The following is a 14,309-nucleotide window of genomic DNA, read 5'->3' as shown; positions in this document are numbered from 1 at the left end:
AGCTGCACTGTGCTAAACAGATCGCCAAAGGAGAGGCTGATTTCTGTAACAAGTACTATCATCTTCCATATCAGGCCAGGCAGGCCAAATTGCAGACTGGCTACTTGCCCAGAAATACTTTGTTTCCCACTGTATCTGTAAATGTTTGTGCAGACCCCAGAGGCACGTAGGATGCATCACTTTTATCCTTGGGTCTCCTCAGGAAAAGGGACTTCATCCAATAGACAGTACAGATGGGCTCTTAATGTTTCTGAGGTCTCAGGGATGCACTTGTCCAAAGAAGTCAGTAGGTCTCCAGCTCCTGTTCAGTTTGGCAACCCTGTCTGCAAACTGTTTATATGTTAATGGCTCAAGTCTCTAGTCTGTGGGTTTTTCTCCTTTGCATTTTGTAATTGGAATGTGGTTTTCTTACTCATTTATAGTCCATAAGTTGATGCACTTCAGCCTCTATAAGTTAGAAAATAAGACATTAGAGGTCTTTCTCACATCTTGCCTTTTCTTACTGCTCACCTTATTAGCAGGGGAAAGTTTTAACTCCTGCGATGTCTGATGATACAGACATTTTCTGCTCTCACGTAATGTACCTGGGATACAGGTGTGATAGTGCCAAAAGAAGTTTCTTTATGGTAAAAGATAGTAAAAGATAGTAAAAGAAGTTTGCCAACAGAATAGCCCAAAAGAAAGATTTTTAAGGCTTAAAATCTTCATTTCAAGTCCTAGAAGTTCTGTATGAAACTTTTGTCCAACTTTCATCTTAAATTATCTTTCAGCTGAAACAGTTGGTTTCCAATACCATTAAATTGACATAAATGCTCTGTCTTAATGTGGATATTCAGCACATTCCTGGAATGTAGCTGTGTACCAGATGCACTGCAGGATAAGTGCAGTTCATGGTGCAACTTGTGGCAATTACTTATATGTGTTTGAAAAGCATTATCTTGTCTTCTGCTTCTGTATAAATTACCCTTTGAGTTGATAGTCCTGTGGGAGAGGTCAAAAATTAAACCTGTCACTGAACTTGCTTCTCCACAGGTCATGATAAGTACTCATTGACTGGAAATGGAGTGTGTGGTAGGCTGACACAACCAATAAACACCAGTCTTTAAGGCCATCAATCTCATACCTTTCGTCATCACTAAATTCCCTTAATTAAGGAACGCTTTTTTCCTGTCTAGGTTATTTTTATGATGTTAACTGCATTGCAGAGTTTTTGGCTGCTGGACTGTCTCAACATATGCATAATCAACAGGTTTATATAATACATCTTTTAATGAACTATTTAATAGATGTAGATGTAACTTGTGGTGTTTGCTTCTCTAATATTGCTAGAGACTCAATTACCTTTCCCCGTCCCTCTCTCGCTCTTCAGAAGATCCGCTGTGCAGTTTTTTAAGTCTCTCTGATTTGAAATTTGAAACTGCAGGGTGTGGGACGTGAATGCAGGCGAGATGCTGAATACACTGATCCACCACTGCGAAGCAGTACTGCACCTCCGCTTCAATAACGGCATGATGGTGACGTGTTCCAAAGACCGTTCCATTGCTGTGTGGGACATGGCTTCACCAACGGACATCACCCTGAGGAGGGTGCTAGTAGGGCACCGAGCTGCTGTCAACGTAGTGGACTTTGATGACAAGTACATTGTGTCAGCATCAGGTGACAGAACTATAAAGGTGAGGAGTTTCAAAGGCTTTTTATTGAGCACTGGGGTATTCAATAACCAAGAACAGTGACCAGACAGGGAAGATGGTCCTTGGCAATTATTACACAGACCTTCCTTCAGAAGCAGTGTTCTTCCTGCTCTTCATTTCCACTCGTCCCTCCCCTGTTGAGCTTGCACAACTTGTTTACAGAGCTGTATGGCAAATCAGATCCAGGTACAGCTGCAGTTGAAAAAGGACTTTTTTTCTGTGTTCTTTTTCGACTTGACCACTTCCATAATCTGTTTCAGCATCAATCATTCGAACAGTTGTCAGAGGGCAGCATGGGGGAAAAAGTGAAGGTGAGTGGGTAGGAGTCACTTAAGTGTTACTGCTATGATCCCAATCTGCAGCATTAAAACTGAGGAAAATCAAGATCCTGTGTAGACTAAATCATAGCCCAAGAGTGCTAAAGTCTGATTTTGGAAGTTAATTCTCATACAATGTGGCAAAAATCTTCTGTATACACAGTGACCCAAGCTGCTAACAGTTGCAGACTATAGTCACAAGTCATCAGGGCAGTAGTTTTCCCAGTCTTAATAATAGCATCTTCAATTAAGAGCATTCTGGATGCACCTATGTATCATACAGATACCAGCTTTTGTTAGTATCCTCGTAATAATTTTCTCTCTGTGTGGTTCCCTCCCCCATTCCTGTCACAGGTATGGAACACTAGTACCTGCGAATTTGTGCGCACCTTAAATGGCCACAAACGAGGCATTGCATGTCTGCAGTACAGAGACAGGCTAGTAGTGAGCGGCTCTTCAGATAATACTATCAGGTGAGAGACACACTCCCCATTGCTGAGTTCTGTGCAAGCATATTGTCTCTGATTCCCTGGGATGTGCAGAGGTTAGGCAACTGAAGTGTTCTGTACCCTTGTCGTCTTTGAAATATGCTTTCTTTGGTATAGAACATTGGGAACTACTGGAAAGAGATATTAGAAGCGTGTTTTACTGTGTTGTCTTTTATCCTCTGTATCTCAAGAGTCCCATACTAATCAACAAGTTGCATTGCTGTGACAATTCTGGTGTATGAAAGAGCTGGCAAGTACCACTTTCTGTGATGTACTCTTGTGATATTTTAATTAGGCTATGTGTCTAGTTAAAGGGGGTCACATTTGAGTAAGAGGCATTTAATCCTCTGCAGAAATCCTCCTGGGCTCTCGCCAAACTCTTCTTGTGGTACTTGGCACCTGGTTAAGTTTGGAACAGCTGGTTTAGAGCATGAAGTTCAGTTTGCTGCCTTTTGCGCTTCTCCAGCTGCCCTGGTTGCAATCTGAGAATTAACTCCTTCTGGGATCATGAGCCAGGATTTCTCCCTAGATCCTGCAGCTGATGGCAGAGGGATGTCCCACTAATCTTGGGGCGTACAGAGCAAGCTTGAATAGCAGTGTACGTGATGTAGGGAAATGGCTCTGTCATGCAAACAGGAGTAAGAGCAGCCTCCCTTTTGTATTTGTCATTGCTTTAAATAATTGTCTGCCTTCTGATAAAACTTGAAAACTGGACAGTGTAGGCAGAAACCCTTCACTTTGCATATCAGTAATAGTTTCTCCTCAGTGAGAATGATTCATGCTACTATTTGCTTGTGGACTTTGCTTGCAACGTGCGGCCTCTCCCTGCTTTGCATTCTATAGGAAAATTGTGATCCTTTGGTTGACATCACCAGATTTTAGTATAGGGCTGTCTGAGAGCATAACCAAGAGAGCTGGAACTTCTGTCTGTTAATCAGGGGAAAAAGTATTACAGGCATTGTGAAAGAGTAGTACCACTTACACATGGTGAGAACTCCTGTACTTCAAATAGGAAAAATAACCTTCTGCAATTCTACTGTGAAACTTGGTTTCAGAATTAGAGTAAGAAATAGTTAAATATTGAAACAGTTAGGGAAGGATCCAAAATATGACTTGCAATACTAATAAAAATAAATGTCAAGATAGTGATAGCGCTAGAGAAGAATACAGTTACTTTTATGCTTACATTGGTGTCGTGGTTTAGCCCCAGCCGGCAACTAAGCACCACGCAGCCGCTCGCTCACTCCCCCTCCCACAGTAGGGTGGGGGAGAGAATTAGGAAAAAAAAAAACCTTGTGGGTTGAGATAAACACAGTTTAATAGGACAGAAAGAAAGAAGGAAACAACAATGATAATACCGACAAAGGAATGTACAAGAACAAGTGATGCCCAGTACAGCAATTGCTCACCACCCGGCGATCGACAGCCTGTCCCCGAGCAGCGATTTCCGCCCTCCGGCCAACTCCAGTTTATGTACTGGGCATGACGTCGTATGGTAGGGAATATCTCTTTGGCCAGTCTGGGTCAGCTGTCCCGGCTGTGTCCCCTCCCAGCTCCCCGTGCACCCCCAGCCTGCTCGCTGGCAGGCCAGCACAGGAAGCTGGACTGTCCTTGACTGCTCAGCAGCAACCCAAAACATCAGCACATTATCAACAGTTTCTCATCCCAAATCCAAAACAGTCTCACACTGGCTTCTGTGAAGAAAACCAGCTCTATCCTGGCTGAAACCAGGACAATTGGACAAAATCCCTAGTTGACAGATAATTCAGGAATGTTGTCAGTGAATGAAAGTAATGGAAGTCAAGTTTGGCAGCTGTATGGGCAAGGCACAAGACTTACCTGGTCACATCAATTTTTCCCAGCCATTAGAAGAGGGCACAAGTCAGTGGAAGGGTGATTAAGAAAGGACAGGTTACCAAGTCATCTTTGTCGGTGGCTTGGTGCTTTGTATGTTTGATTTTAATACACTGTAAAATGCCAGATGTTGTGTGTTGGCCTTTAGTAGAGGCTGCCTCCTGATACAGATCGCAGGGAAACTTTTTTCCAAAATATGACTCTCTGATTTCTAGTTTTGCAACTGCAAATGTGAGGACATGTCAAGTAGCTGAGAAATCAATATCTTTCTTCTGTATGGAGATCCCATGTATAAAAATTATTGAGGCTTTGGGTTAAGCCAGAAGTTTCACCAGTGTAAGGGGACACAGCTACATAGGCATCGCTGTCATTGTGCTTATTTCCATCTGGTAGAAACTGGTCCATCAAGTTTAATCCAATCACTTCAGTATCTTAGCTTCTAGGGTCGAAGTTCTTAATTGCTACACACAAGCATGGTATAGAAAAAAAGAAAGGATAATTTAGAGCAAGAAAATAGACTACATTGTCTTGGGTTAATTTTTAAATGAGTGGCTGATTTGCATGTGTGTATTCAGCCTCGAGTGTGTGCACACATGGGGATCTGATACTGGACGGTTTAGACAACAGTGTTGTCTCCAGGAGATGGGGATTCAGCCTCACCTGCCTTCTGTACATCTTCCAGCTCTGCCAGGGCTTCAAGTGAGTTAAGCACTGAGATAATTGCAGACCCCCCTGTACTTCCAGAAGTTCTCCCAAAGCTGTAGGAAGAAAGAGTGGTAGTGTTTTTGACTGCATACACTTTGTAGTGATTTTTTTTTTAGTTAATTCTCAAGACTTAAGAGTAGTTTTCTTACTATTTGGTCCTTTGACTATTTAAAGAAGTAGAAATTTGAGAAGGTTATCAAATCTGGCAGATATCCTTGGCACCGATTCTGCTAGGAGATTCTGCTCTTACATAGCAATTACCCCTTTTGTACACGAAGGCCCGTTCCCCATATGGCTAGGGACATGATCATCTCTTCTAATCCCATTCAGATTCAGGTAAAACCTCAAACTGGGACCTGAAAATACAGGCCTGAATTAGTGCAATGCAGCCTCCCAGAGCTGCTGGCAAGCAAGGAATAGAAACACATGGCACAAAAGTTCCTGGCACAAGATTGCTCTTGAAACCTTTCTGCACCAGTTCATTTCTGGCATTGTCCATCCTGTTTACAGGCCTTGAGAGACTTAATGCTCTCTGACCAGACAGAGTGCCTTTGGCTGACCTTTGCCATGGAGTTGCTTGCTCTGACCTTGACTGGTGTGCTGGTACTCATATGAAAACTATTGGGATCTTCACATATTCCTGAAATAGCAACTTCATGGATCTAAGAATCACCTCATGCTCCTCGTTGGCCTCAAGTGTGGGCATAGACAAATCCTGTCCCAGTTCTACAGTGACAAGAGAGTTCTGTTCATTTCTCTGTTGTCCAAAGTGAGAGCAGCTTGTTGTGGCAGGACAACTGCAATGACTATCCTCCAACCTTGGGCACACATCCACTGGATCTGGATTATTCCCTGGGGGACCTCAGGGATAAGTATGTGGGGACAGTTTATCTGTTTCTTTGTCTGTCTCTCAAGAAAAAGTGACCTGACCCCTCAGCAGCTGTGCTGCTTCAAGATGTGTCACCCAGAGAAATCCCACGAACAACTCATATTTCTTCTCACTACTGTGAAGTTCATGTCAGCCTGAATGCTAATTGAATGAGCAGTTAACATTTGTGACTGCTTTCTTTCAGCTGTGTGTCAGGGAGCTGCAGCAGATACTGCTATTAAAAGATTCCTATATCAGCAGAGCATGTCTCAGCCAGAGGTGGAACACCTTGAGACAACACATGTCAAAGAATTTCAGTTCTTGTAGGCAGATAATCTTTGTTTATTCATGGTAATTGGGAATCATGTCAAAGAGCTGACAAAAGTATGGAAAGCAAATAGACTTACTTCATAACTGTTTCAAGTGTTTCTCAACTATTTTTCAAGGTAGTGTGTAAGTGTAAAAAATAATGTATTTTGATTTATTCTTCATGCTAAAAATCCTTCACAAAGCCCTAAACTCTGGTATATTTACAGTTGAGAAAGTAACACATTGCTGTGTCTCTTAATGGGATACTGTGTACTGGTATTGGTGCCAAAACTTTTTTAAAAATATTGGATTATTAGAAACAGATAGCAGAAAGCCACAGCAGTTATTTGAGAGCAAGAAGAAAATGTATTACAAAATAATAAACCTAGAGTGTCCATTTTAGCTTATGCATAAGGTGCTTAGGTTACAGAGTAAACAAACCTTCAGTGGGACAAATGACAAATAAAAAGGGCTTGTTAATTCTTGTACCTTTCACCACTGTATTGATGTCTTGATTTGTCTGATGGTAGTCTCCAAATCAGAAATAGGCATGTAGGGGTACAGAAAGGGGCGCGTGCCCTGTGAAGATGATCTTACCAGTTGGAACAAGCTGCCAAGGGGATTGGTAAGTCTCCTCTCTTAACATCTTAAAATCAAGGCAAAATACTTTTTATTAAAAATCAACTTCAGACTTCAGTAAAATAAAGTTAAGAGGCTCACTGTGAAGATAACTGGGAGATACCCTGTGTTACTAGAGCAGTAGATGCTAGACACAACTGGTCTTAAAATTTTTGGATCTCTGACTCATTTCCCCTGTGTTACTGTAACGTAACAGGGTCATGTTGAAAAGCCTGCATCCGCTTATGAGCAGGAAAAGGAGTGATGAATGTAGTTTGTTTCTTCTTTGTTGTTTCATCATGATCTTTATTTCCAAGTTCCCATTAACTACAAGCAAAGACCAAATGTTTCGTTGCAATGATCAGATATTCAGAAATTCTTAGTGCTTCTTTCTACTCTCTTCCAGGCTGTGGGACATCGAGTGTGGGGCATGTTTGCGAGTACTGGAAGGACATGAAGAGTTGGTGAGATGCATACGCTTTGATAACAAGAGGATAGTCAGCGGGGCATATGATGGGTGAGGCTGTCAGTGCGGTCAATGCCTTGTATCTTTCTGTCTGTCTCGGTGTCTCACATTCTACTTCCTTATCTTCCTTATAAAATATGAGACTCCATGTTTGTCATACCAAGAGGACCTTTTCATGGCCAGTAAATCAGGACTATGCTACAAAGTATACCTTTTTTTTCATCTTTTGAAATAAGTCAGTGTGATCTGATGTGTGTGGTACAGTTCTTTAGCTTGGAAGAATATCTGACTGACTCAACCTGAAACGTCTTCTAGCTGAACCACTGGTAAGAGCAATCTTTCCCATCTGTGGTTGTGCCTTCTGGACCATTTGCCATTACAGACTAGGTGTCTGCACTCCCACGTGTTTCTGTTAACCTGCTGCTGGTTTCTGTAAACGACCTGCGTTTTAGGTGGTTTACTTTGACAGCGTATTTTCTTCTCCTGCTAAGCTCTATGAACTTTACAAAGGGGAAATGCGAGAACGAGGTCTCAGGAGCAGAAGGATTGCTGTAATTTTCCATGAACTGGTGTATTAGCTAAGCTGTACTAACAGTTAATTTTCTTCTGTGAGCACTTGCTCTTTTCTTTCTAATAGAGCCCTGGTGTTTGTCTGTTTTTTCGTTACTAGGAAAATTAAAGTATGGGATCTTGTGGCTGCTTTGGATCCCCGTGCTCCAGCAGGCACCCTCTGCTTACGAACCCTTGTGGTAAGAGCTTTTGGTAGGGGTGGTGGCGGGGGCAGAAAAGTGTGCTTGATCAGAGCTGCCTTGAGCCATGAAACTCAAGTGAGTTTAGCCTCAGTCTGCAGGATCTATAAATAATTTCTAGGGGTCTGGCTTGTTTGGGTGTCCAACTTTTTTTTTAATATTGCAAGCTAGAAAGCGTTAAAAATTAGAACCTGTGGAGGTTTCTTTCACTTTTTAACAGTTTTGTTCTGTGATTTGAAGTTAATAACTAAATCCATTTTTGAGACTTGTCCTTCTTGGAATCCATGTGCCAGTGGGTTTATTTTAACCTGTGTTAATGATGTAGTAGTATGTTTTCTGAATTGCTGACATGAGATTTCTTAAAGTAGTACATTCCGAATTTGAGGAACAAAAACACCCTTGGATTGCTTTTAACTGGCTTTTGAATGTTTAAGGAAAGAAAAGGTAAGGGCTGGAACAGACAGTGAAATTGCATAATCCTTAAACAGGAACTACTGCTTTCATGCTGTCCGTTGATGCTTAGTGCTGATGATGGTGTGTTTAAAATGTCATTGTGTGAGCACTAACAACATTCACAGTCATGCTTAACAGTGGCTCTGCACTGGTCTTAGAATAATATGGGAAAGTTGTGAGAAGAATGCCGGTACAGCCAAGGCCATGGGATGGTGCCTAGAAGCATTCCTCCATCACATTCACTCCAAAAAACTTGCACTGTTGCTGCTCTAACAGCACTTGCCCTGGGGATAAAGGAAGTTTTCAATCTAGTACCAAACTCTCATTGAAAAAGAAGTACTAAATTTATTCGGTTTTTAGATAAGAAAAGTTTGGGCAGTATTGGAGTTGGTATATGTTAGACCTTTTCCTGCTGTGGCATGTGGCTGTAGTCTGTGCTCTAAACCAAGATCATAGCAAGGCTGGCTGATCCTGTACAACTCGTTACCTCTCACCAGTTGAGCTGTGCTAGCTGACCTTCTGCACACTCATTGACGACCTGAATTGCTACTGTTGCTGTAGATCTCACTAAAGTATTTTACTTCACATTTGGTGCAGGCTGTGAGGGGTAGTGTGACTCAGCTGACAGGCAGCAGATCATTAAGCCATGCTAACTCTTTTCCAGTCATGTATTTGGACCGTAAGCTGCAGAGTAAGAGTCTGTGAGAGCCTTGGATGCCTGCAGGTACTATGTTGAAAAACCTTCTTGTTAGCCAAATAGAACTGCAAATAGTTTCATGGCTGAAATCCAGAAAAACCCGTTGTCATCAGCCACTCAGTTGCAAACTATAGAACAACTCTGTGCTCATGAGCACATATCCTGAGAGTCTAAGACTTCAGCTTGGTATTAGCAGTGTTCCTGCTCCAGCCTGAGACAAATGTGTGCCTAGTAACCTGTAGACTTAATTTAACTGGTGTGATTTCCTCTGCATTTTCCAGCAGTGGACAGCCAAAGTGCCCCAGCTAATTATATTATAAATCAGAAGCGGTGGGATGGAAACGCTATAGGAATCTCAACACATGGATACTCATAAATCCCTGTTTGATAGCGATGGAGGGGGCCAGAAGAGGGGGGCAGAAGTGGCTGTTGTGGTGCTTTTAGGACTTTTCATGTTTATGACAACAGGGCGTCCTTATACCCGCTTACCCATGGTTTAGGGTTTTTTTTCTCTTCCCTCGGCCTCCAAAATTAAACCTGGCTGCACAATGAACATCGTGAGTCTCCTGCTGCTCGTGTTCAATTTTCAAACAGTAGGAGGAAAGTGCACAGATAACAAATGCTCACTGCATGCCAGGTCTCTTCCAGTTTTCTCTTCCATTAGCTGGAACAGCGACCACATGCATTTGACAGAAGCTTTCCAGGCACAGAATAAGCACGCAGTTCAGCTTTCCTTATGAGGTTCAGGTCCTTGTGGCCCCAACTTAGGGTGTTGCAGTCTGCTTATTGCCACTGCAACAGCAAAGGGCAGGTGCTGTGTGGAACTTCTAGGGCAACCTTACTTAACCTACAGTGACTGGGAGAAAAAGGGGAGTTTTGGAAGGCTTTAGAAGTAACTCTCTCGGTGTCTCTGTGAGCAGTCCTTCAGTGAATCTGACTGTCGTAGTGCTATTTTCTAGCAAGAACTTCACTTACTTCACTGCTACAACACAGACTCTGGAAAAACATTTCTCTTTGGAATAGGTGGAAGATGTAAACCCATAAGATGTTTTTAAAACAAATTTGAGTTATGGTTAGGAGATCAGAAAGGTTCCAATGACTGGACCTTTTTTAAAATTTATCTTAAATACAGAATCTGACTTCTGTGTGTGTGTTTATTTTCAGTTAATTTTAATTTTAAAATGCAGTTTCACTTTAAAACAGGTGTTGTGCTTTGCAAACCGAGCTGTATTTTTGTAGCCCTGTGCCATAAGACAGAGGCTTCCCATTTACTAGCTGACAATTCTCTTTTGTCTAAATATTTGAGAAACCTGTATTGTCAGTACCAAAATATTGTAAAGCATGTTTTTTTCCTGACCCTTGGCCGCTTACAACATGTGAGCACTAAAGAGAATAGGGCTCACTCTACTTGCATGGCTTCTGTTCCCTTCTGACCAAGGAGGCCACTGCTCACTCTTGCGGCAATATAAGCACCAGGAAAAAATAGGCAACACAAAAGGGAAAGCATAGTAGATTTGCTTCGTGATACCCAGGAATCTTGCCATTACCTCCTGTTAATTAGTCTGAACTCTTGCCAAATCATCATGCCATTCCACTCAGCCTCAGAGCAGAATGCAAACTGCCTGTAAAGAATGCCCTTTCTAGTTCATATTTTTAGAACTGCTTAAGAGGAATTATTACTGTGTCACTGGACTTTACAACAGGCTCCTTAGTGTCCTCCAGTATTAAGCTCTTTCCTCTTCAGCAGTGGCAATGGTGCCAAGTCTTGAATGCAAAGTTCTCATCTCTCCCCCTGTAACATACTGCATCTGGGAATGCTGTGATTTCAGGAAAGAGTTTCACCGTGGAACAAGGAAGACAGTGCTCCTATCAGCCTCACCAGACTGAATTGTGTGGTGGAGCGAGCTTGGTTTGTTCTGCACAGTGCGTGTCCACTATTGGGATATAAGGAGTAATGGGATAACTGTAATGTAAACTTCCTGCGAGCCAGGTACTCAGATATGGCAAACCCTTTTCACTGAAAGAGGGCTTAATTTACACTATGGGATGGTGATGCACAGTGCGTCGTGTGGGTTTTACTGAGGAATGAATGTAACACTAGAATCCAAGCCCAAGTTCATCTTCCCTGCTCCATCCCAGGTGCCAGCAAGTTTGTGACATAACATGCTTGTCTCCCACTTGCATTTAGGAGCATTCTGGAAGAGTCTTTCGACTCCAGTTTGACGAGTTCCAGATTGTCAGCAGCTCACATGATGACACCATCCTCATCTGGGATTTTCTGAATGACCCAACTGCCCAGGCAGAATCCACTCGTTCCCCGTCCAGAACATACACCTACATCTCAAGATAAATAACACTACACTGTACCTCACACTCGCACAGGTAAAAAAAAAAAAAAAAAAACGAGACCCAAAGGTGATACTGGATGTAGTGCAAGCATGCTGCTTGAATAACTAGCAGCGTCTATCAATATTTCTCATCTTGGTTGGGCAGTAATTAGTGTCCTGTAAAAGGACAGGAGTGGATTTGATGCCATAGAATAGGGACTTGATGTTAGGATTTGTGGCTTGTGGGGCCTGTGAGTTGCCCTGAAGAACTCCTCCTCCTTTGTCCATCATCATCAATAATTAAATCAACTATCACTGCTGTCCAGAAGGAAGAGGGTTTCTGCAGAGCAAGTAGTGCAGCTACTGCCTAACAAGGGATTGCAGATGGCCTGACCCTGGGCAGTTGTCACCAGGCAAGAGGGTTTTGCCAAGAAGCGTCAGCTTTATTCCCTCCGTCTGAAGTGGTGACTCTTCTTCTCACTCTGCAGCAAACTGATTCAAGAGAACAGTTTGGCTAGCGGAGGAGATACTGAGGCACAAGCCCAGGCAAATTAAATCGAGATGCATCAAGGTGCAAAATCATTTACTGATAGGGCTTAGCCTTCATTCTTTCTAGCACAGCATGGGTGTTAAATTGTTCATGTCAGAGCCTGGCTGGTTTGTTCATTACCTTACCCTTTTGTCTTGGCCAGCACAGTGTGGGAAAGACAAAATGTTTCATATATTTGGGTCAGTTGTAGAGTGGATGTGAGTGGAGTGGGATAGCATGATTGCCCACTTTGGTGGGTACATGCACTGTTGCTGTCAGTAGCTTGAGAAAAATGGCAGAAGAGCTGACAGGCTTCTGCAGGGGGTTGTCGACAGTGACATTTTCCCATGAAAATGCTCTGTCATGGGGCACATCCTGTATTCTGTTTGATTGGTAAATATACAGTGATGCTCTGGAGCTGTCAGATCAGCCATCTTGATTTTCTCAAACACTCTGGTCAATCAGATGTTCTTTTAAATCATTAAAATGTTTGGTACAAATGGGATTTGTTCGGTTTGTTCTGTTTTTTGTTCCCAGGACTCATTTAAGCTGCAGTATTTAAATTATCTGCCAATGCCAGGACAAAAGAACTATCCACATAACCAATACTTGCTGAAGAGAGAAGCTCTCAGACTTGTTTCTGGAACAAAGTTGGCATGCGGTTGAACTCAGACAGGGTCTACTCAGCGCGGCTGACTGCTAAAGTGCTGCTATATCAGAAGATGACTTTTATCTTTCATGAACAGTTAACATTTTTAAACCTTCCCATCCCTTTCCTCCCTCGTCCCCCTCTTCCTGTTCACTCCTCTTCCCTTTACCCTGTTTGGTTCCCCTCCAAACCCAGTCACAGGTGTCCTATGAATATATTTAAGATGTTGCCAGAATGTGTTGCTTTGCTGTTGAGCAGAAGACTTACAGCCACAGTGCATCCTGCTGAGAGAGTCACTTCAGGGTGGGTCGGAGGGTGGGTGGGGAGGAGGCTGCTACTCTCAGACTGAAATCAATATCCATTGCTAAGCCTTTGAAAAAGCATTCAGCTCTGAAGAGCAACAGAAACTCTTAAAACAGCCAGACCAGCCTGCTTCCCCAACCTCCCTGTGGCTTTTGGCTGTTCTGACTGCAGACCTATTTTTTGTGGAGAGAGGACCCTTGAAATTTGACTATTATGAGCCAAATCCATCTCTTTCCTCTCCTGGCTGCTATGCTAACCCTTTGGAAGCTGGATGTGTATTGTAATCTCCCTTAACATCTGCTTGGCTGGGGAATGCTAGTCAATGAAAAGTTAAACTCTCTTCTGCCAAAGTCCCAAGCACGATGGACTGGGGCTGAGATCCCGTCCACCCCCGGCCCGCATGAAACATTGGCCCAGGGCAGTATTTCACTAGCAAAGGGATTGTCTATACCATCTTCCTTCTGCTGTTCTCCCTGAAGACGGTGTGTCACTGATGGCTTATGAATCATTCTGTAAATTGGAGGAAGTTTGAGGCTGAGGTGAGGAGGAAAGCTGGACATCGCTCCTTTCTTTCCATTCCCTCTCCCCTCAGAGAGGCTGTAGCTGGGTGCTGGAAGAGGGAGCTGATAAAAACCTTGTGGAACTCTCAAGGTCGAGCCACCCTAGGGTGGAGACACTACACAAACACTCTGGCCATGACAGTAAGACTTTGCTCACATGAATGAGCAAATGCACAGTCCCCTGGTGATGGCAGATGGGTAAAATGAGTATGGCCATGAGTACAGGCAGTGGAGTTATCAGCGGCTCCAGGCCAGTTCTGCAGTATTTCTGGGGCTGGCCTTGCTAGAAAGCCTTTGGAGGGCGAGCCTTTGGTGTGCTTCTCTAGCGTACGTGCGTGCTGCATTGCAGTTTAGGGACACCATCTGATTAGTCTCTTTGCTGATAGCTGAGCTGGATCTTTGCTTTCTAGCTGAGGCTTTTGCAAATTGCCATTGTTTAGAAGATAAAAATAGCCCTGAAGAGGAGGGACATGAGAAGCAATTCTGCATGTCTCTGAAGTAGACAGAGAGGTCTGTGGGAAAACAGCTCTTTTTACAGAGCTGGAAGGAATTGCAGCAGGCCTGCATTTAGATCAGGAAAGACTGTGTAAATCAGTCCCTGGCCATTCTGGGCTTGGGCCCAGATCTTCCCTGTAGGTCTCGAATAACTCCCTCTGCCTTAGTGGGGAGTTGCTCCAGTCCCACAGTAGGAAATTGGGGCCCTTCATCTCTGGGCTGGAGGGGTTT

General features: G+C 43.2%; 1 protein-coding gene across 5 annotated transcripts in view; it reads left to right on the top strand.

The window, feature by feature from the left end:
- Window positions 1–12,148, top strand: part of BTRC (beta-transducin repeat containing E3 ubiquitin protein ligase) — a gene marked incomplete at its 5' end in the record, with an annotated part of 119,434 nt that extends 107,286 nt beyond the window's left edge. For all 5 annotated transcript variants that reach the window (XM_082002100.1, XM_082002099.1, XM_082002098.1 and 2 more), the window contains 5 exons: window positions 1,424–1,673; window positions 2,363–2,481; window positions 7,257–7,367; window positions 7,987–8,065; window positions 11,404–12,148. In XM_082002100.1, the coding sequence (XP_081858226.1) occupies window positions 1,424–1,673; window positions 2,363–2,481; window positions 7,257–7,367; window positions 7,987–8,065; window positions 11,404–11,565 (721 nt within the window). In that variant the 3' untranslated portion in view covers window positions 11,566–12,148. The remainder of the gene's footprint in view (window positions 1–1,423; window positions 1,674–2,362; window positions 2,482–7,256; window positions 7,368–7,986; window positions 8,066–11,403) is intronic.
- Between the last annotated feature and the right edge of the window lie 2,161 nt (window positions 12,149–14,309).

This window comes from Phaethon aethereus, assembly GCF_964289735.1.
Source record: "Phaethon aethereus genome assembly, chromosome: 7".
Lineage (NCBI taxonomy): Eukaryota > Metazoa > Chordata > Aves > Phaethontiformes > Phaethontidae > Phaethon > Phaethon aethereus.
Note: the sequence above shows the minus strand (reverse complement) of the source record. Positions and strands in the feature narration are given on the sequence as shown.